The sequence below is a fragment of the Botrytis porri genome, assembly GCF_014898465.1.
Source record: "Botrytis porri strain MUCL 3234 chromosome Unknown BPOR_005, whole genome shotgun sequence".
Lineage (NCBI taxonomy): Eukaryota > Fungi > Ascomycota > Leotiomycetes > Helotiales > Sclerotiniaceae > Botrytis > Botrytis porri.
The window spans coordinates 2166182-2187701 of record NW_024066079.1 but is presented as its reverse complement, the minus strand read 5'-3'; the positions used below and the strand labels follow the sequence as shown (position 1 = coordinate 2187701).

At 44.2% G+C, this 21520-nt stretch overlaps 6 protein-coding genes across 6 annotated transcripts; 3 read left to right on the top strand and 3 right to left on the bottom strand.

Annotated features, from left to right (window-relative positions):
- Window positions 1–178: 178 nt before the first annotated feature.
- On the bottom strand, window positions 179–4667 carry EAF01_004328 (uncharacterized protein; the record flags this gene model as incomplete). The annotated part of the gene is made up of 5 exons (XM_038912582.1): window positions 179–3459; window positions 3514–3664; window positions 3720–4020; window positions 4146–4414; window positions 4602–4667. The coding sequence occupies 5 exons, from the start codon at window positions 4665–4667 to the stop codon at window positions 179–181; spliced, it is 4068 nt and encodes a 1355-aa protein (XP_038772266.1).
- Window positions 4668–6728: 2061 nt separating this feature from the next.
- Window positions 6729–8547, top strand: EAF01_004327 (uncharacterized protein; the record flags this gene model as incomplete). The annotated part of the gene is made up of 4 exons (XM_038912581.1): window positions 6729–6771; window positions 6827–8184; window positions 8237–8408; window positions 8456–8547. 4 exons carry the CDS (start codon window positions 6729–6731, stop codon window positions 8545–8547), a joined length of 1665 nt encoding a protein of 554 aa, XP_038772265.1.
- Window positions 8548–9836: 1289 nt separating this feature from the next.
- Window positions 9837–13627, bottom strand: EAF01_004326 (uncharacterized protein). The gene is made up of 3 exons (XM_038912580.1): window positions 12525–13627; window positions 12275–12392; window positions 9837–12219 (listed from the first exon to the last, which is right to left on the bottom strand). Exons 1-3 carry the CDS (start codon window positions 12634–12636, stop codon window positions 10035–10037), a joined length of 2415 nt encoding a protein of 804 aa, XP_038772264.1. The 5' UTR covers window positions 12637–13627; the 3' UTR covers window positions 9837–10034.
- A 1592-nt stretch (window positions 13628–15219) lies between these two features.
- On the bottom strand, window positions 15220–17762 carry EAF01_004325 (uncharacterized protein; the record flags this gene model as incomplete). The annotated part of the gene is made up of 2 exons (XM_038912579.1): window positions 15220–17183; window positions 17234–17762. The coding sequence occupies 2 exons, from the start codon at window positions 17760–17762 to the stop codon at window positions 15220–15222; spliced, it is 2493 nt and encodes an 830-aa protein (XP_038772263.1).
- Window positions 17763–18454: 692 nt separating this feature from the next.
- On the top strand, window positions 18455–19487 carry EAF01_004324 (uncharacterized protein; the record flags this gene model as incomplete). Its single annotated transcript, XM_038912578.1, has 5 exons — window positions 18455–18477; window positions 18699–18862; window positions 18912–19005; window positions 19055–19188; window positions 19246–19487. 5 exons carry the CDS (start codon window positions 18455–18457, stop codon window positions 19485–19487), a joined length of 657 nt encoding a protein of 218 aa, XP_038772262.1.
- A 641-nt stretch (window positions 19488–20128) lies between these two features.
- Window positions 20129–21279, top strand: EAF01_004323 (uncharacterized protein; the record flags this gene model as incomplete). Its single annotated transcript, XM_038912577.1, has 4 exons — window positions 20129–20284; window positions 20485–20802; window positions 20959–21051; window positions 21166–21279. 4 exons carry the CDS (start codon window positions 20129–20131, stop codon window positions 21277–21279), a joined length of 681 nt encoding a protein of 226 aa, XP_038772261.1.
- Window positions 21280–21520: the final 241 nt, after the last annotated feature.

Below are 21520 nucleotides of genomic sequence, written 5' to 3'. Positions count from 1 at the left end.
CCCTACAAATTAAAACGAAAGTACGTTGGATCGCGACTGAAATACTAATGTTGTGACGGTGAAGGACTTGTGGCAAGCTGAGTAGGCAAGATTTGTACTATATCTCACGATGTCATTGAATAAAATTTCCAACAACCAACACGCTTCTCAAGATATCCAACGTCTTAGCATCCGATATCTAGACCAATTCTTCAGACTCTGATCGGTTCAAAAGATATTCGATGAGAGACCACTCCGACTCGAAGTCGAATTGATCAGATCGCGCGCTCTGCATTTGAGCATTGAAGCCGAATTCTAGATCATATTGATTTTGGAACTCATGAAATACCGTTAATCGACCTTCTGTGTGTGGAAAGCAATCAAAGGATTCGTCTTCAGAAAGTAGATCCTTGATGAGTCTATACAAGAATTCTTTGACAACGTAGTTGTGGTCGTAGCTCAATCTAAAGCAAGATTCAAGACATCGATCGACCGCATGCAACATACGATCGTTAGGACGAAACTCAATGGTACAGATGACTGTGCTTTCCAGGTTCATACGATTGTTGTTACTTGTCAGAGCAGATTTGAATACAAAATAACTACCGGTCTTCTTGGTGGCCTCAATTGCATCTTGTTCCGGAAGAGTGGGTAAAGTGTTGTTTCGTCGAGCCCATGCTTTATGAACTTGTGGAAATGGTCCGTTATGACAGTACATTGCGAAAACTTTTTGACGGTAGGCATAGATTGACTTCTTAGATGTAGTTCCGAACGTAAAAGGAGCCGCGAGAACACCAGTGTAATAGATTTGATATGCAGTTGGGCGACTTATTGTAAATGTCTCGGAGTCATCCACACTCTCTTGGCAGACATCAGCATGAGCAAGGCTGTCTGCTAGAACACATGCGATCGAACAATATTTGATACCACTACGAGGACCACAGCCATGGCATAAAACCATAGGACTGTCTATTGTAGCGTGATGGTGGTCACTGCAATAAGTACAGTTGAAAGGTATTCGAGCTGTATCTGGCTCTGTATGTGCACGTGGACCTGAATTGATAATGGTACTATTTTCTAATTGTTGGCGACTCCAACCATTCGAAAATCCAGATAATGTTTGTTCTGCTGCATCACAACTTGCTATGCTTGCTTGCTGAGCAGGTAATTGACTTCCTAGGAGGGCAGCTTCTGTAGAATTCAAGTTTAGGCAATCCAAATCAATCAGAGATCGGCGGAAGCCCCGAGGTTGCGGCCCATGAATAGTTAGTGTAGAGCTAGTAATTGTAACAGGCTCACCGGCAGGCATCGAAGCGGTCTCCATAGATGGCGGGGTGTCTTCATTGCCAGTACAAACCTCTGAGACGAATGGTTCTGCAGCTTCAAATGCGTTATTAACAATGTTATTTATAGATGCACTATCAGAAATGGGCGAGGTAGCGATTGTAGGAGCATTGTCGATAGCATCATTGAAAGATGCATTGTTAACAGCACAAAGATCGTGGACTGATCTGAATTTACCAACAGCAGAAATCAGTGATTTCGCTAGCGGCAGCACCCGTGGATACACTCTTGAATTAGAAGATTTGATAGACCTATCCATTATAGATTTTGTGATCATAATCTCAGAAACGGACGCAGGTCTGTCGAGAAATATTGTAGGATCAGAGTCTCTCTCATTACTGTCAAGCATAGAGGCACTTGCGGTAATCATGGCGTTAGTTGAAGAACTTCGGAATCGTTTTTCGACTTTCTGGTTTGGATCATCGAAATTTCCTAGATAGATTGGTGCATCACGACTCAAAGTAAGCCCAGGGGGTGTTACACAATGAGGTGATGATTTCCCCGGCAAAATTTTAGTGAAATTTTCGACTTCGGACTCGGTACCCACTGTACTAGTAGAGCCGTCCTTCATGACACCATGGTTGATAGATATTGTTGCTTTGATTTCATCGATTAAGCTTCGAGTGGGTTCAACGTCTAGAGAAGCCCCGATTTTAGCGAATTTGGAGACATCTTCTGCCGAATCTTCAACACGGAGGTTGGCTTGTTTTGTCGAGGGTACAGGTGATGATATGACTGCTGCCGGTTGAATGGAAACCTTCATTTGATCGTGATGAATGTCAGCTTCAATACTGACCCCAATATCAAGCTTTGTACTTGTTAGAAGAGATTCTTCTGGCGAGATTGCAGACTCTCCTTTGGCTGGAATTTCTGAGTCTACCTGTGGCAAGACCTCCTGTACCATTACAATCGTAGATTTCTTGTTAGTCGCTCCAAGGGTTTGTTGTACGACATTCTTTGAAGGCGAGACCATTTCTGGAAAGTCGTTTAGACTCTCAATCTCAAACTTCTCGCCACTCTTTGAAGTAGCGGCATTAGTCTGAGTTGGTACCTTTGCGGGTACCTGCGTCTTCTTTCGGCTAACGTTGTAACTCGGTGGGACTTTGGCAGTAACAGAAGTATCTTTGTAAGCTTTGGAAGAATGTGCTGCACGAGTCTGTTGAACCTGTGCGCCCTTTGGCTTACTAGGCTTGGGTTTCACGATCTTCCAATCCGAGTCATCCTCGATTACTGGATTCGTAGCATCGTCAAAATGGTAATTCAATGGGTCAGATGCAATGGAAGGAGTTTCCTTGCTAATGATCTCAGAGGTTTGACTTCTAGCTTCCGCCACTATAGACTCAGGGTCGCTTTCCTGCTTCAAAACCTTCTTTGCGTTATTTTTACCCTTTGTCTTCTTCTTCTTCTTTTTTCTTGGCGCTGTCTCTGTCTTTGGCTCTGATATATCTTGAATTAGCAGAGGTGAAGTAGAACGAGGTGAAAATGAACTTCCTCCATTGTCAGGTGTACCAGGAGTAATGGCCTCGACGACTGTAATTTCCTCGACTGGCTCATCTAATGTAGGAACGGTACGTATATGAGTTACAGACCAGGTTTCCGATCCCATTATCGAGTCCAATCCATGGATGTTGATATTTTGAACAAAATCCTCCAAGACACTCCTAGCCGCAGCTTCTCCTGGTTCCTCCTTGTTTCTTTCCAAAGTATTGAGTTTTTGGAGGCATTCGTGATACCTTGAGGAACGTCGAACATTCGTACCCTGGACTTTGGCAACGGTGAAACTTGACTTTTCCACGCGTTTTTCCTTCTCTACACGAATGAGGGCATTTTCAATCTCGTTCATCTGGATGAGTTCGATGAGAAAAAGGTCTACGATCGGTTTGAGCTTGGCGGATTCTATGCCCTCGGCCCCTCCATACAAGTTACGGTGAAGATTCTGCCTGGATTCACCCATATCGATTGGTGTGATGTTAAATAGCTTGGACGCTGAACCCTTTTCTACGGAGGGTGTATGCGGCTCCACCAAGTGAGCATAGTACTCTGCATTTTGAACCTCTTTTCCAGAGTAAAAATCGTTTGCTAGAGCCCGAAACTCATAGGTGTTGGGTTTCATTCCACTTTCGGGAAAAATTGTTTCTAATCATTTTTAGCAGATGCAAGATTCCGCCACAAATGATTGCTTAGACTCACGATATAAGACCTCCCAAGCCACTGTATCTCTAGTTGTTTTATTGTATCCCTTGAACCAAGTGCCCACCTCTGTGCTGATCTCGTATGGAACTATGAAAGGAGCACGTACGCCCAGTCGAACAGCGCGTGAAAAGATTGCTGGATTCCAGCCCTAATCAATTGCTTAGTAAAGTATTAGAAACCATAGTTGAAGATTCATGACATACCCAATGAAAGAATTCACGGCTTTCAGACTCGATGATTTCTTCCGCCATTTTTTCCTGCGAAGTAAGCCACGAAAGGAGGCCGTCCGTTCCAGCTACTGGATGTGGTCCAAAATATTGATATCTTTGGAGGATAGGTTCGTGCTGATCGAAATGAATAAGTCTTCCTACAAGGTCTCCTACTATACCTATACTTCGAATGTTGAGTAACTGGAAGAGGCCAGGATTGTTGGCATTCAATATGTTAGCTATGGTCGTTGCTGTTGTGCTGTTGTCAATCGCCGGAAACTCCTGCCGATCTTGACTGAGAAGATAAGTTAGTATTTGTTGGCAAGAGCGAGAGCTCTCCAGCTTGAGATAGACTGAGTTTCAAGAGAGAGAGAGAGAGAGAGAGAAAGACAGAAGGAAGAGAATATGATGTTTACTGACTCTTCTACTTGCTTGAAGACCTCTTCAACGGAGCCAGAATGAACAGTTGTGGTTTTTGATGATATGCTTCCGTGTTTTATGAGATTAGAATGTGTCGAATTACTCAAAATCTCGAGGTTTTTGGCGGTCAGAGGACTTGAAGTTTGATCATTAAGATCTGAAGTGTTGGAATTGATCAATTCGGTGTGCGGTACAGTTAAATTGTCCCACAAATTATCCGTTTTAGAGGACTGAAGATCAGCCTCTTCTGCTGTTGATGAATTGTTGTACTATTTAATTGGTTAGAAAGAGAAGAGAAGATTTTTAGGGAAATTAAAGCTCTGGTTTGAGGTAGTATGGTAACAATCTCTGTGGGGATGCCGACTAAGCATGAACAGTCTCTTGAGATCACTCTCACCCATTGACCGGCCGACCAGCATGGCAACAAAGTGTGAGAAAGAAAAACAACTTTCTTACCATCTTATCAATATCTATTAGTGATTCAGTCTTGGATACTGGGCGCTTTAGTCTCGGAAATCTCATGATTGTGCATAGAGTTTGAACATTTATGTGAGGATGGGAAAAAAGTTGTTAGAAGGTGGAAGAGCAAAATTATCAATAACTTCGCTTCGAGTTTATCTAATAGATCAGCGGTGTTGGAACAATAGTCACCAATCCCAAAGAGGTATCGCGTGCTTCATATACTGCTACTGCTACTGCTATACAGTATTAAAGAACAGAGCTCCAACAACCAACAAGACTCATGCTTTTTAATGGTCAACTTTTTATTGCATTGGCTCATGACCATATGAATACTCTACTTGAAAGCTATTCACTAAACAAACGAAGAACAGATGTTAATCAGCAGACAAGGATGGAATTCACTGGTAATTGCCTTTGCCTTTGCCTTGCTTTGTTACCATCGTACTTGAACGCAATGCTATCATCATGTTGACAATCGATCTCCTCACACAGTATACAAAGTCCTCTTACCAATAACTTTGCCAGTTTGTAGCCCCATTTGGAACAAAAGAATGTGCAGCAGATAGACATATAACAAATTCATGCTTTCCCATTGTCAAATCAGACGGAACTTACAATCAAAACTATCAACCATCGCTTTCAATTCCCTCTATGGTCCTTTTTGTCCAATACCTCTGAAAGATCTTCCATCATCACATCTCTACTACGTGGATTTGAGACCCGAGAACCATTGTACGTTGTACATTTTAGGGATATATGTCTTTGGAAGTACTAAACCTTTGTAGCTTGAAGATGCATGGAATCATATATGTTGCAAGTACTATTTCAAATTCTTGACCCCAGTAGAACAAGTGAAAGCAAACTCTCATTCACAGTAGGTGAGCAAGAAAATAGTGAAAATAATGAGTTGAGAGTTGGCCATGATCGCTTTGACCTCAAATAGCTTCATTATGTGAAGATCATGAACTTTATTATCATCTTTATTATCATCTCTCTCTCCCTTTCTCTTTCTCTTTCTCTTTTCTCTTTCTCTTTCTCTTTCTCTTTCTCTTTCCCCCTTCCTCTTCCGCTAAATTCTTAATACAGGCATATAACTTCCCAACTATCAAGCTTACCTCCAGATATCCATACTTGACCATACTTGCCTGTGGAAAGTATGAGAAGCTCTGTGCATTGTGCTACATTATGGCAACTGCCAATAAATAGAACTCATAGCGGATCTCTAGATGAGAAGAATCAAAGGGGAATCATAAGACTTGTACATGGGGTGACAAAACGCTTCTTCTTTGCTAATTAATGGCTTCTGATGCTTATTATCCTCGAAGACTCACAAACCATAACCTTTACAACAATCAATAATGAAGCAAACAGATACCACAACTTTTACTCACCTAGAAAGTAATGACACTTTATTAGTGATACATTGTATACATGATTCATAGACAAAGGGGAATAGTCACCACTTTGATGGTCTGTATGATTGTTCCTTTAGTAGGGCTTTTCTTCTATATCAGATCATTCCACCTTTTCCACCTTTTCCACCTTTCCCTCCTGTCTCCCTCCTCATATTCTCCTATCCGAAAGGATCCTGTCCTAATGTTTGCATGCTGGGACTAAAGGAATCTTTCATTGGCTGTTACTAGTTATGTAAAACCAGAAAGCAAACATCACCACCGTAGATTGTATGGCCAAGATATGATAAAATTTGAATCAACTGAAGTGAAGTGGGAAAGGAAAGTGAAGTGACGTTGAACCTTCCTAAATGATCCCGCTTATATAACCAGTCATGTGATTCAAATAGAATCTCAACAACTAGCTTGAGACTAATCTCGGACTAGGCTGAACGCAGATCCTCGATTTTTTTTACCATTAGTATGAGCAAGCGCATTCCATTATTCTGAACTTGCATGACTTTATTTGTTCCTTCAAACTCCCCAAAGGATCAACAATCTAACCATCAATTATCATAACATTTGTCAAAGACACACGCTACCATTTCCTTTGATCTGCTTGTTGTGCATCTCATTAACTCAGAGAATCCCTTTTCACGACACAACCTGATCTTCAAAAAGATCTCTACATTTCCCTCCTCATTTCTGAGCCTAGGAAATTAAAGAAACAATGGCCGATCAACCTAGCATCACATCTATCCTGGCTGCTTTGGGTAAATTTTCTCTTCCAGATATTAAATGGGAGATTCGAAACTAACTTTTTTTCAGCAGCGCAGCGTCCCAATGCGACCCCTCCGCAGAATCAGCAGCCTGCATACCAGCCTCCTCAACAGCCAAATCCCTATGCACAAACCGGCGGCTACTCCCTACCTCAACCTACAAACTCGGGCAGTGTCGATCTCAGCGGTATCAAGCCTGTAAGCTCCGGAACTGTTAGTATTCAAGATGCCATCGCGAAGGCGAAGGTGATTGCTGCTGAAAAGGGCGTTGCCTACGACAGAGCTCCATCTTATGTTGGACAACCCCCCATGCCTTCTGGAAGACCATACAGCCCAAGATCTAGATCCAGGTCACCTCAACCAACACGTCGCGATGCCTTTCGCGATAATTTCAACCCATATCGCGATGAACGCCGAGGCCCACCAGGAAGAGATTATCGCGAACGTTCATTCTCTCCCGGAGTACGAGGCAGAGGCCCATCCGATGCTTTCCCACCGCCACATGGAGGTGCAGGCGGATATGCTCGTGAACGTTCCCCAATACGCGGCGCAGAAGACAACGTTGAATCGATCTCAATCGAGTCGAATCTTGTGGGGTTGATCATTGGTAGACAGGGCGAGAATTTGAGAAGAGTAGAATCAGAAACTGGTTGCAGAGTACAATTCATTACTGGCCCTGATGAAACTGGTCCTTTCAGAACCTGCAAAATCACTGGTCCTCGTGCTCGCAGAGCAGATGCCAAGGCTGAAATTACTCGCATTATTGACGACAGTGGTTTGGGCCCACTCTCAGATCGAGCTCCAAGAGAACAGAATGCCACCCGAGATTCATCTCATCAACCTGCATTGAGAGACGGCGAGGATAGCATGCAAATCATGGTTCCAGATAGAACAGTTGGTCTTATTATCGGCCGCGGTGGAGAGACTATCAGAGATCTTCAAGAGCGAAGCGGCTGCCATGTCAACATTGTTGGAGAGCAGAAGAGCGTCAACGGACTTCGACCAGTCAATCTCATCGGTACTCGAGAGGCCGCTGCCATGGCTAAAGATTTGATTATGGAGATTGTCGAGAGTGATAGTAAGAGCGCACCAAAGGAGCGTGCACCCGCCCCAAGAGAGAACAACCGTGATGCTGGCTATGGTGGTGGTTATGCTAGTGGTGGTGCTAGCGGTGGTGGTCAAGGAGATAAGATCAATGATTCAATCTTCGTACCTTCCGAGGCTGTAGGCATGATTATCGGCAAAGGCGGTGAAACGATCAAAGACATGCAGAACACGACTGGTTGCAAGATCAATGTAACCCAGTCTTCGGGCCCAGGTGAGGTTGAACGTGAAATTGGGCTTGTAGGTTCCCAGCAAGCTATAGCAGCTGCCAAGCGAGCCATTGAAGATAAGGTTGATGCTGTGGTAAGTGGAATCATTGTTTCTCGTCTTCGTAACACTTTCTAACTTCTAGAAGCAACAGAAAAACAATGGTGGTGGTGGCGGCGGTCATCGTAATAACCGTGGACAACAAAATCAACAAAATGAATATGGAGACCGCGGCTATTCCCAGCAATCATATGCCCAGCCGCAAGGACAACCAGGACAACAAGCTCCCCCAAGTGGCGCCGACGACCCATATGCAGCTTGTAAGTTTCAATCCTGGTGATTATCGAACTTTACTGACAAAAATCAGATGGTGGATACGCCAACTATGCACAGCTTTGGTATCAGGCATTGGCCGCGCAAGGTCAAGGTGACACGACCAAGCCGCCAGGAACTTCGTAACTTTACGACAGTGATTACCAGCCGTAGGATGATTCGACATTTGACTTGCATGATTCGTATGACTTGCATGACATACGCTGAGACCATGACGTTCGATTCATTTTCATCGATATAGTATGCCTGCATTGCACATGATGACGATGACCGAGAACCTTCGTACTCTTTCATTACTGGCCTGATATTGGTATACTTTCTTCACTGAGTTGATCACGCAGCCCAGGATACTCTAACTTATGGATACACGATATAGTATGCACTACCTACTACGTTTACGATTTTTGATCATGCTCTATCAAACAAAATTCCGGAGAAGAAAAACCCCAAAAAAAATGATACCGACAAACGAGACCTTATCTATTTGTAGATGATGACCAAACGCGTGCCATCTACTTTGCGCTGTGCAATGCAATTGATCTGACAATCTGCTTCTGCTTGACAACCATGATTTGGGCTTCTGGCACTGGGTATGATCTGCTTGCAATCTTGATATTCATGCATGAACGTCTTTTTCAATGGCTCCTATTTACAATGGTCCTTGAATGCTCTGGTCAGCACCATCACTCTTGTCGATGCAAATATCGACTTTGAACTTTTTGATTCAGATGTGAGGCTCACGCGAGCAGTTCGTTTGGCTGGTGAGCATAGTCTGAGTTGGTCTGGAAAATTTTCGATTTAATGCCGCATGCATGACTTGATCGCAACAGATGATACTGATAACTTGCTTGCTTTGCTGAGTAACTTTGAACTTTTGGCTTTTGCTATTGCTTGCTCGCTTCGTGGATGACTGCGCGACCAATGCTTAATCGGATTATTCCTTTACTTTCTTACTTGCGCTTGATGGATACCACTTATCGGATAGGTATTATTTGGATTGGTGCGTGGGATGGATGGTGGGTAATACATACAAAAGTCTTTAATGGACAGGAGAGGTGGGTGGGATTTATCGATTGGTAACGTTTGTAAGATAGCTACAATAAAAAATTGTTTATTATGTTTGGAGAGTTTATGTAGATGAAATGCTGGGTTGGGTTCTACGTACGGGCCGGAAATATTTGTCGAAAATTTACAAATGTTGATGGGACTTTGTCTTTATGATGGGAGACGTCCAATCGTTCGAGATTCAAAATTGGACCATTGCAAGATCTGTTAGCGCTGTTCTAACTATTGGATCACTCCAAGCACCTGCTTTCCATCAATCTTTGGGTTAAGGTATTTTAGTTCTGAGGATTCAATCCCAGTTGTCTCACATAATACTGACTGATAATATATATGTATATGAACATAAATAGCATTAACTTATTTTATTTCCTAATCTTCTATATACATGAACATTACATCATAACCAACCGAAATCGTAAAGATGTCCCGATTCCAAAATCATTAAAACATAACTCATCAAAAAAGCTCTCCTTCCTTCACTATTCCTCTCAAAGTTCCACGTGCATCCCCACCAGATTGACTACTCAAATCCCTTCCAATTTCCTGATTTAGAAAGTAAAACTTCCCTCCACTCTCAAATCTCTACTCGAGAATCCGACCTTGACACCGAATTCTCCCTCTGGAATTCTCCACTCCTGTAATTCCACATCCCAGAAACTGATGTCTCTGCGCATCAACTCGAACGAGACGATTTTATTTTCACCCGCGTTCAAGCCGATTTTTTCGAATCCGCGCAATTGTTTGACGGGGGTTTCACTGCCCTCGATTTCGGGGATGCTGATGTAGAGTTGGGGGACGGCGGCGCCGGAGAAGTTTCCTGTGTTGGAGACACTGGCGCTGACGGTGTAGACGGGAGTCCAGAGATCGGGGTTTCCGCCGGGGATGGAGGAATTGGCAGCCATGGGGGCGGGAGTAGAAGAGAGGGTTTCGTTGGAGATGGGGGTGATGCTCAGAGAGGAGAGATCAAAGGTGGTGTAGCTGAGACCGAATCCGAACTCGTAGAGGACGGAAATGTTATGGTAATCAAAGTATCGGTAATCGATCAGGAGACGCTCGGTGAAATCTGATTGCCATGCACCTGGTGCGGTGGAGTTTACACTGGTGGTGATAGGTGCGAAATCGTAATCAGAAGCATTGTAGGCGATGGTGTAAGGAAGATGTCCAGAGGGATTATAGGCACCATAAAGGACATCGACCAAACTATTTCCCATTTGGTCACCAGAAAGATGGGTAGCGAGGATAGCGGTAATGTTAGGGTGGTCAGCCCATGGCATGAGGTTCAAACCTGTAGCTTGGGAAATAACAATGGTGTTACTGCAATTTGTGGCGACTTGCTCAACGACGGCATCACCATTCCAGTCAAATGACAAGGAGGTTCTGTCATCACTTTCAGATGCGTAAGTCTTGATGAATACCAAGCATACATCTGGGATTGGGTAGATCACGCCCGAGAAGCCTCCGTCAGTGGCCAATTGAGTGTTGTTCAAGATAGTTTGAACCAATGAGCCGTCCTTAAGAGCACGAGCCTTGATGGCATCAAGAGGAGTGACAAGTTGAGAAAATCGTCCAGATCCAGACCCACCACCAATGGGCAAACATCCATACTCATAATCTTTGTCATGAGGATAAGGACCGTTTGCCAAATCGCCTGCAGCATTTCCGAAAACTCCAATGCGCTTAGGAGCTTTGAGAGGGAGGGCGTTGTTGGTGTTCTTGAGAAGAACGGTTCCAGCAGCACCGAGTTCGCGAACCAACCAGCTGTGGTTTCCACGAACATCAACATCAGAGGCACCCATTGAAGAGGTCCAGTTTGATGCATAGATAGATGGCTCGTTGAATTGATTCATCTGTGGGTAAGCACCAGATGAAGGGTCGATAAGAGGGAAATCTTGATCTTGTCCGAGGAAGAAGTATGGAGTCATGACTCGAAGAGCCATATCGTTGAGACGCTCAAGGGAGACGGATCCGTTGTTTACAGCAGTGGTAAGGTTGGAACCAAAGTATGTTGGGATTCCAGGGCCCATTGGGTCCCACCATTCAGCTCCAGGCATGGTCATATCCAAACCAGCATTGGCAGAAGCAACACCAGCATGTGTTCCCATCCAATCAGATACAACAAATCCTTGGAAACCAAGCTCAGTCTTGAGTAGGCCGTTCAAAAGTTTGGAGTTTTGACAGGCGTAGGATGAGTTGACCCTGTTGTAAGAGCACATGACATTTGCAACTCCAGCGCGAATGGCATTGTAGAATGGCCACATGTACAACTCGTGGATAGTTCTATCTTCGACGTTTGCAGAGACAGAGAGTTGTTGGGTGTCATTTGGGAACCAGTTTGCATCGAAGATACCTGCAGTATTTCGCTGCGTCTCTTGCTCATATGCAAGGAAATGTTTAGCGCTTGCTTGAACACCTTGTGATTGGACACCGACAATTGTCTCTTCCATTGCAACACCAGTGAGGTATGGATCTGGAGAGAATCCTTCCCAGTTTCTTCCTGCCATGGCACTTCTGCCAAGAGGACCAGCTACAGGTCCCAAAAAGATATGAGAACCTTTACCGCGAAATTCAGCACCAAGGTATTCTCCTCTAGTGTTCATGAGACTTCTATCCCAAGATGCAGCGGTAGTAAGACCAGCAGGGAAGACGGTAACATAATCAGCCTGTCTCAAGGAGGCTGGTCCATCTTGGAGACAGAGTCCCTTGAATCCAACTCGTGGGATTGGTGCAATGTTACTTATGACAAAATTAGCAAAGAATAATTTGACACGAAGATGCTCTCATCACTTACCCAACACAAGGTCCATTGGCACCAGTCAATAGTGATGCCTTCTCCTCTAATGTGAGATTACCGATGAAAGCATTGGCCTTTACGAGAGCAGCCTCCCATCCTGTGCCTTGCAATTCAGCTGGAAGAGATGTTAGTATTGTCTAAGTCCGAGTAGTTCAAGCGATCTTGAGTGCTATAGACCGGAGGGTAATCACGTTCCTAGAACGAGATGCCACAGTGTAAATATGAAAGGGGGGAGAAAGTAACGTACGAGAAGGATAGACTGGTGGAGAAGTTTCGAACAGAGAAGAATCCCAAGCCTGGCCATTGACAGTAGCAATGCAGCCAGCGAGGACCGAGATGATATCGAGTAAAGGAGCCATTGTAACTTGTCTTCTGGAACTGCTTTCTTCACATCTCCGGATGATATCTCCTACTTATATAAAATTCGTCATGGTAAATCTTCGGGAACTCATTCCTACCCATAAACAAAATCAATACGAAGCATACAGAAGAAATTAGCTGGGGAAAACAATGACCCGGCATAAACGTCATCTATCACTCCCCAATAGTACTTTCCCACGAAAACGGTTCAAGATGATCGGTCTTTGGAGAACTTTTAGAACTCCACATGTGGACAAGACGAGTTCCCCATGGCGAAAAATGGCCGAATTAGTACCGTAAGGCAATCCTACCGGACTCAATTTCATGATTTCATCCCACTTTCGCCAACATCTGGAGTATCATCGGGGAAACGAAAACATTTGTGTGGGGAATTTGGGGAACTCGTGATGGTCGGGAAATTTAAGTCGTGGGGAATTGGGGATTTTCCATGTAAAAAAACACACAGAGTAAATTATGGTTTTTCCAAGCTCCCAACACGAGGGTTACAAGCGCAAAAGAGGAAACGCAAAACGATGGTACGAAATCATCTGGAGGTCTCGATATCCAAGCCACAAGCATTGCCCTGAAGGCTTGAATATTGTAAGAAATATGTCGAATATATTCAAAGATGCTCAAAACATCTATTGATAACTTGCGTATTATCCTTGCCTCCCCCCCATTTGTTCAATTGAAATAACAAAAAATCATGCTTCCAAAATTGACAAGGAATCAACTCTTGCAATAACCTCCGAACTCAGGTCATCGCCGCCTAGCAATTGACACCCACATAAATGGGATGAACACATAATAGAAATACAACTTGCAAGTAGGTCCCCAGCTTCTTCTCCAGTCCGGGCGGAGTCACTTGATTCCTCTCTTCCGCTACTCTGAATCTATGGTCGTGTGTGCCGGTGTAACCTTTTTTGTTAGCCTACTACAAGTGTAGTAGGTAGGTACCAAACTATCAATGGTAAGCAATGTTTGCTCCGAGAAGTCTGGGCTTTTGCTTCTCCACTGAAAGCATCGTTCCAACGTGGACATCCAAGGTTGTTCGAGAAGGTGTCGTGCACGGAAGGATGATATGACAGCAAATACAAGCATGAAAACACATAGATACAGCAAAACCTCTAAGAATATTGTTAAGCGCTCTTCTAAGGGTAATGTTCGGTAGAATCGTATGGAGGAATTCGACTAATCAGATTATATTTCTGCAATCTTGAAGAATCCCGAAAGTCCCTAAGAAATCATCATATACGACTAAAATCCTAACAGTTTCATTGATCCAATAAGGATATACCGGTACATGATTTCAAGTCCCAAAATCCTAAGAATATACTCTGTACCTATAAACACATTGTAAGGGTATAGGCCCTTTTCTGATATAGAGATCAACAGGAGTATCGTTATAGAAACTATACCTGTATATGGAGAATCCTTATAGAGAGGTGTTGCTGTAATACGATTTTGATTTGAAGAGATATAATCGCGAGTCGCGTCCTACAAGATTGGTGTATTTATTGCTCGGCTAACTACTCAATCTGATGGCATTTATGAATGACCTAGCAGTAGAATAACAGAATAATCTAACAGTAGATTGGTATTATGCGATTATGAAGCTCATCCCTCCATCGTGATTTAGGATATACCGTTCTAGGAATCAAGCATTTACTGCGTACTCGAGTAAGTTCTTCAACCATGGTCAAGTTATCATGACGAGTCACTACGATACTCGATAGAAAGCGGTTAGTTTGAGTAGAATACCGCTTCTGCGGAATAGCTGCGGGACACATAACGAATGTGTCAATAAACACGGTAATCCCCATCGGGCTGCAGATCTGCAGGTTGTGCTCGCCAAGGCACCGTGGGGCCGCTGTCAACCACTCCTCCGCTTGGAGAAAAATCCCACCATTACCGACCCGATTACTTCTTATGGAAACTCCGACACTTAACGTCAGCCATCTGATATACGACAATGGAGGGTGCTACTGTAGCGGGGCTGACTTCGGAAGAGCTAACTACATCCTGGACGATATATTGTCGTACACTACGATGTCGACAATACTGGCTTTTCGATATCCTATTTCAAATCGATCATTTCACATCGATCAAGCCTTATTTTGAGCTGGAACCTCGATATATTCCATGAAGCTTGCATATTGATGACTATCAAGTAGGTAGCCAATCTCATGGTTTATCTAACTCGCCGTCTATGCTGTTGTGTGTTCATCCAAATTGTGTTATCAGCCACTAAATCAGGTATATATCACCGTGCGGGGCGAAAGCCTGAAGAATGAACCAGTGATGATCAAATCTCCGATATGAACATCTTTGTGATAGATATCTGATTTTATCTACTACATATAAAGCCAATTGCCTCAACCCACTTCCACCTTTCCATCCATCCTTTTTCCGTCCTTTTCTTTTCTTTTCTTTTCCGTAATAAAGTCCTTGTAGGCGTTAATCACTGATCATTATAAACCCCCAAGCATGAACGTGAAAGCCCCAAAATACTAGACGCTGAAAATACCTTTATCCAAGTATCCACCCATATTTTATTATTGTAGCCTTTATGATAATGTCAATTATACAACGAGACCCATCCCCTCGCTTTCTTCTTTTTCTGTAGTGCCAGCCAAGGCACCGTATACTCTAATGGGAACAGCAACTTCAAAACTTTCACATTCGAGCCCTTGAACTGCTGCATAGACAACCCCTCTTTCATCATTCGTATATTCTTCCAACAATTCAGGAGATAAATCAATGACCTCATTGCCTACAGTGGTCAGTCTAGGGGTAACGAACTCAATGCGAATACGCCAATCAAGTGATACCCCACTAGTGATAAATTCAGGGGTTGCAGCGACGGGAATTGTAGGAGAAAAGACTATGCGGCGAGCAAAGAGAGTAGATTCAGAGTGCGAGACGTGAACGCGACGAGTAACGCGAAATATGCTCGCTTCAGAACGTAGCGCGATAGAATTGTCGACTTTTTCTGATGTCTCTAAAGCGCAGTGTATTGCATAGCAGGGAATCCCAGCATCAGTAAATTCGATAGCTGCAGTAATGGTTTCGCCTAGGCGATATGCGGGCCTGGCTAGCATGACTACCGCAACTCTCTTTCCACCACGAGCAATTTCAAATCTATTTGCACTTTGTTGAGATTCTGTAGCAATGTTGCTGCGAAGAATGGCCATATCAATTGCTTCTTTTGCAGTTGCAGGTTCCTCGATAATAGATTGGCGTCTAGATCCGATAGTTTCTGTAGGCGATAATAAACCAAAGCTAGAATTTCTTCGTCGCTTCGTGATTAATTCATCAACGTATGCAAGGAATTCGCCTAAATCCGAATTAGGTTTTTGCGTTTTTTGTGTAATGACTGAAAGCTTTTTAAGTGAAGAACTCAAGCTTTCATCGGACTGCGTGTTAATGGTTTGAATTCGAGCTTGGTCTCGAAGTAGTATATATGGTAACATGAGATCATGTCCAAGAAGCTCTCCGTGAGAATTCACGCTTCCTAGAAGTCGAAATGGTATCTCAACCGACTTGACTTGTTGTTCCTTGGCACCTCCCGGTCTTTGAGTGCCGATGACTAATTTGTAGGATATCTTTATAGCCTTCCCTCGATGGCTGGGAGGCAGTCCTCTAGGTAGTTTGAAAGAGTACTTGTAGCTGCGACTTTCTCCCGGAGCCAATTTCAAATCCACAAACAAAATCGACTGAGGAGTCGACAGTAAAGGGATGGAACGGGAATTTACCATGCCCCGCATATCTTTCATGCTACTTAGCTCGCCGCCCCCTAATAGACTACCTATCGATTCGCCTATGCTTCCCCAGCCAAATGTTCGCAAAAGACTGCTATCCCTTTTGTTCGTTTCGACTCCAATCACACCACCACCTTGCCCACCAACTGCACCTTTTCGTTTCACTTCTTCAAATGGCGCTTGACTAATTAAGGATGGATCCAGCATAAAAGACCCATGGATTTGAGCATAACCCATCATGAGCGTTTCTGGTGCCCTGTGACTGCTACTGGGAGCTAAATTTGAAGACCGTTTTATATGATGCCCACTGTAAGGTGGCATACGATTTGATGGTTGTGGTAAATATTCTGAAGCGAGGGTCTCTGTCGAGTTGTTGCTCAGAGTGTAGAATTCCCCGCTGCTTCGTGGTGTACCACCCATGCTAGATGGCGAGAGTATTCTTGCAATAGGTGCGGGTGTTATTTGGTCGGGAATACTTAGAACAGTATCTCTAGATCTGGGCGATAGTAGCCGGCTATCATGGGATATGTGACTTGCGTTATCATCTTCAATGCGTGAATTACGTCGACTTTTTATCGAAGGTGAGGTGGTCGCTGGAAATTTGAAGGCTGGAGCAAGTGGGGTGGAGTCTTTCCTTCTTGCTAGATGTGACCCAAGCCCTGATGTAGTGGGCAGATTACTTGTAGCTGTATTTCGCCGAGGAGAATTCGGTACAGATGAATTCGGTGGGAAAGAGGAGCCCATTAGTGGCGAAGGATGAGGCGGTATTCGAGAATTAAGTGGTGCTAGAGGCCATTAATGACTATTTATTTCCTTGCGACTCGGGAACATTTACCTGTCATAGGTCCTCCATTGACTCCATTCCTTCGCGGAATGATTTGCAAGCTTGCAGACCGACCATGACCTCTGGCACCTCTACCAGGCCTTTCAGTCAAGCTTCCGTGGCTGGCGACTTCATCAGTAGCACTTTCGCTAGCTCCCATTGATATAATAGACACCGACCGCTTGTGACCTTCCCCTCCTCTTCCGGGCCTCGATGTTCCATGAGTCCATTGTTCTGATTGTTTTGAATGTACTGATTCGGGTGGTATTGTCATAGAAAGTGATGATCGATGTCCACCTCTGCTTGGGCCTCCAGACCGCGGGCTCAGGGCTGAGTTTTTGATCTGTGACGGAGGTCTCTTGTGTCTTTCGGGTGAGTGTAGTGACCCATTGGGTCCGGGTGGATGTAATGATGATTTTGATGACGCTGGGGATGTCGCAACATTTTTGAAAGTGATTTGACACTCTATATCTTCGCCAGCGAATACAGTTTGTTCTTTCCACTGTATGAAAACGCGAATGTTACTTTGAAGGGTTGACATTTCGCTGTATGGGCAATTGACACTCCTCCTCTTCGAAGGAGATCTAATCTACCAGTCATGAATGCAATCGCAATACTTTCGATTCAGAAGAATCTACCCGCATAGTGAAACAATGAAAAACTTCCAATTGAGGACCCTATTCTGACTAGCAGTTATGAAGCTCTTTGAAGATTGATAAAGTATGAATTATTATTACTAGACATTTAAGCTTCTGACCACCGAGAAGCATTGGGTGTTTGTGGTGTTAGGTCAGACTATCGGTTACTGTAGTCTATTCTATGTGAAGGCTAGATCAGAAGAAAGCGGAAGGGAAAGCGCGGCGGGATTGCGATTGGCGATTGGCGATTGGCGATTGTCGATTGTCGATTGTCGATTGTCGATTGTTGATTGTCGATTGTGTAAGGGTAGCTGAGCCAACCAGAATAAACCTCAGCGTAAACAATACCATTGTCTACTTTACCTACTCTAGTCTCGCAACGATAACGCTGCATACGTTCGATAATCTCTTTGTTGTTCGGCGCAACTACAACACCTCTCGTAATTACAATATACAACCTTCTCCACTCCAACAGCAAAACAGCGAGTGTACGAGATTGTAAAAGGCTGCGTAACTACCCCTTCCATCCCTAATTTGTTATTAATTACCCAGCTAACCTGTGGAATGTAGAAGACGCTCCTCATTTTAAAGCAAGATGACTTCCTTCATCACCACCGTGTTAGTGATCTTTCTTTCTTCATAATGATGGCTTCTTTTCTCGCATATTGGAGTGCCCGAACGAAGCAATCACCACCGATAGTTGGACTTACAGAGTCTGATTCTGCAGCAACAGTTTCAGTGAAACTGGAATCTGTAGAGGAAGTGGATGATGACCCGTTATTTATAGAATTACCTGAACCTGCGCATGTACCGTCTTACTCACAAGGAGGAAACAATAGTAATCAACGTACACGAAACCAATTTCGACCACGAAATGCGCACAAAGGCACAACGAGCTACCAATTGCGACAATATGCCGAAGCAACACTTGGGGGCGGTAGTTTGAGGAAGGTGGTCAAATTGCCAGAAGGTGAAGACGAGAATGAGTGGCTTGCAGTCAATAGTAGGAAACCATATGGCATACAAGTTGAAATGAGCTTACGATACAATAGTGGTGGACTTTTACAACCATATAAATCTACTTTACGGTTCAATTACAGAGTTTTGCTCTCCACAATCCTGCCCTGAAATGAAGGCTACGGATGAGTACGCTATTCACTTGTGAACTTTGGAAATCAATGCTAATATGCCCCAGGTTCGAATATCTTTGGCAAGACAACGAGAATTTCAAACGACCAACAAAAATGCCTGCGCCAACTTATATTGAACATTTGATGGCCTGGGTTCAAGCCAGCATTGACAATGAAACTGTTTTCCCAAGCAGAATTGGTATGCACTTCAACATTATCTACCAGCTCCATACTATGAGTTTCTAACCTCAAATAGGTGTCCCCTTTCCAAAAGGCTTCTCAACCATGATCAAACAAGTCTTCAAGAGAATGTATCGAGTCTATGCCCATATATACTGCCATCATTACCCTGTCATTCGTGAGCTTGGGTTAGAGGCTCATCTTAATACGAGCTTCAAGCATTATGTTCTCTTCATCGATGAACACGATCTTGCAAGCGGCAAAGACTTCTGGGGACCTCTGGGTGATCTGGTCGACAGTATGCTTAGGACTGATTAGAAGATTGATTGATGATGAGGTCATGATACATGTATACATTCTATTGGCGTTTAGGGGCATACCCAGGTAATTCTGGAGTCACAGGACGGGGAAGGACTTCTAGGGTGGTTGGTTGGCGGATTGGACCGAAAAGGTATGGGGAATGGGGGATATAATTATCATCATAGTGTACTTATAGGTTACCAGCGAGCAATCGTCAAATATTGACTTTCATTGATTTTGATTTGTATTGGTATGAAGAAATGCGTGCTTAGCCCCTTTGTGTTTGAATTTTGACCAGAGATGAGTGAAGTACGCGAATTGCTTTCATCAGAGTGTTTCGGGAAGGAACTGAGGGCTTCTGCACTTTCTTCTCACTAACCTTTAAATATAAATCAACAAACGAAGATTCAAGCATCTTTGGAGAGTGGTATTTTCACAAATACTAGGTCAACAATTAAAATATCTATCTTAAGCTCACTCATCCCACCACCCCAAGCTTCGGGCAAAATCGCTTCAACAAAGCATCTACCACGTGACTTACGATCGGCTCGAAAATCCAAACTTCCGGGCACCTCTGCACAATCCTGTCATTAAGCTCTGTTACTACCTACCATCTCCCCTCCACAAACTGACCAATTGAGACGATAAAATCCGCAAATATGCTTTCGAGTCGAACTCTTCTCCGCGCCCAAAAGGCAGCTGGCGCCCCAAGGGTCTTGACCCAGGCTGTCCGAAATTATGCGGCTCCTGCTGCGGTGGATAGCAAGCCCCCAGTCGCTTTGTATGGTGTCGATGGTACTTATGCTAGTGCTTTGGTATGTGTGATTTCTTTGTTTGGGGCTTGGGAGGGAAAGTGCGGGGATGGAGGAGGAAGTTTCTAGGGAGGATTAGGGGAAAGCGGAGAGGAGGATAGAGAGGGAGGTGGGAAGGAGGGGATTGTAGATCACGAAGAGCAACATTGACATTGGCACTATCACCCACACCAGGAACCTAGCTAACCACCGAAATCTCACAGTACACCGCCGCCAGCAAGACCTCGACTCTCGACAGCGTGGCCCGCTCTCTCCAATCCCTCCACAACGTCTTCCAAAGAGATGCCAAGCTCGCAACGATCATGCAAGCACCCACTCTTTCCGTAGCCGACAAGTCTCAAATTATCCAGGAGCTTCAAAAACACACTGGTGGTCAAGATAAGGGTGATACTGTTAAGAACTTCTTGGAAACTTTGGCCGAGAACAATAGATTGGCGCTTTTGAAGGGTGTTTGTGAGAAGTTTGGACAGTTGATGGGGGCTGCTAGAGGTGAAATTGAATTGACTGTTACTAGTGCTTCGGTGGGGTTTACTTTTCTTTATTTCTTGGGATTGGGGGATAGAGCTAGGAAGTGGGAGTGGGCATGCTGGGGAGGGGTAAATCATGTAGTGAAGTTCTGGGGATGGATATGGTACATCTGAGGAAGAAACAAAGCTAACATAATATCCGCCAAACAGCAATTAGACTCCAAAACCCTCAGCCGTCTCGAATCCGCCGTCGCTAAGTCCCAATATGTCGGTCAAGGCAAGAAGCTCAAGGTTACCAACAAGGTTCGTTACACTAATCCATTCTCGTGCCTACTTCCCCTCACACACTCTTTCCTCTCCTACCACTACCACCAGCACCAAAACCACCAAAAAACCTATCACTAACACATTCCCCAGGTTAACCCCGACGTCCTCGGTGGTCTCATCGTCGAAATCGGCGACCGAACCATCGATCTCAGCGTCTCCAACCGTCTCGCCAAGATGAACAAGTTACTCACCGATGCCTTGTAAACTCATCGCTATCACACACCACACACAACATTTCTCACGATTTTTCAAAAAGTTTCCCGGAATCATCGGGTTCCGGAATAAATGAGATGTTTTCCTTGGGGCTATTTGGTCAACGGCTTGCAGGAACGGAGAGGGAGAGAGTGCAGCAGATTAGAATGGTGGGATTGCGTGGGAAAGGAGTGTAGGGGGAGAGAATCGACATTCACCTATATCTACCTTTTACCTCCCTGTACATGAGTAA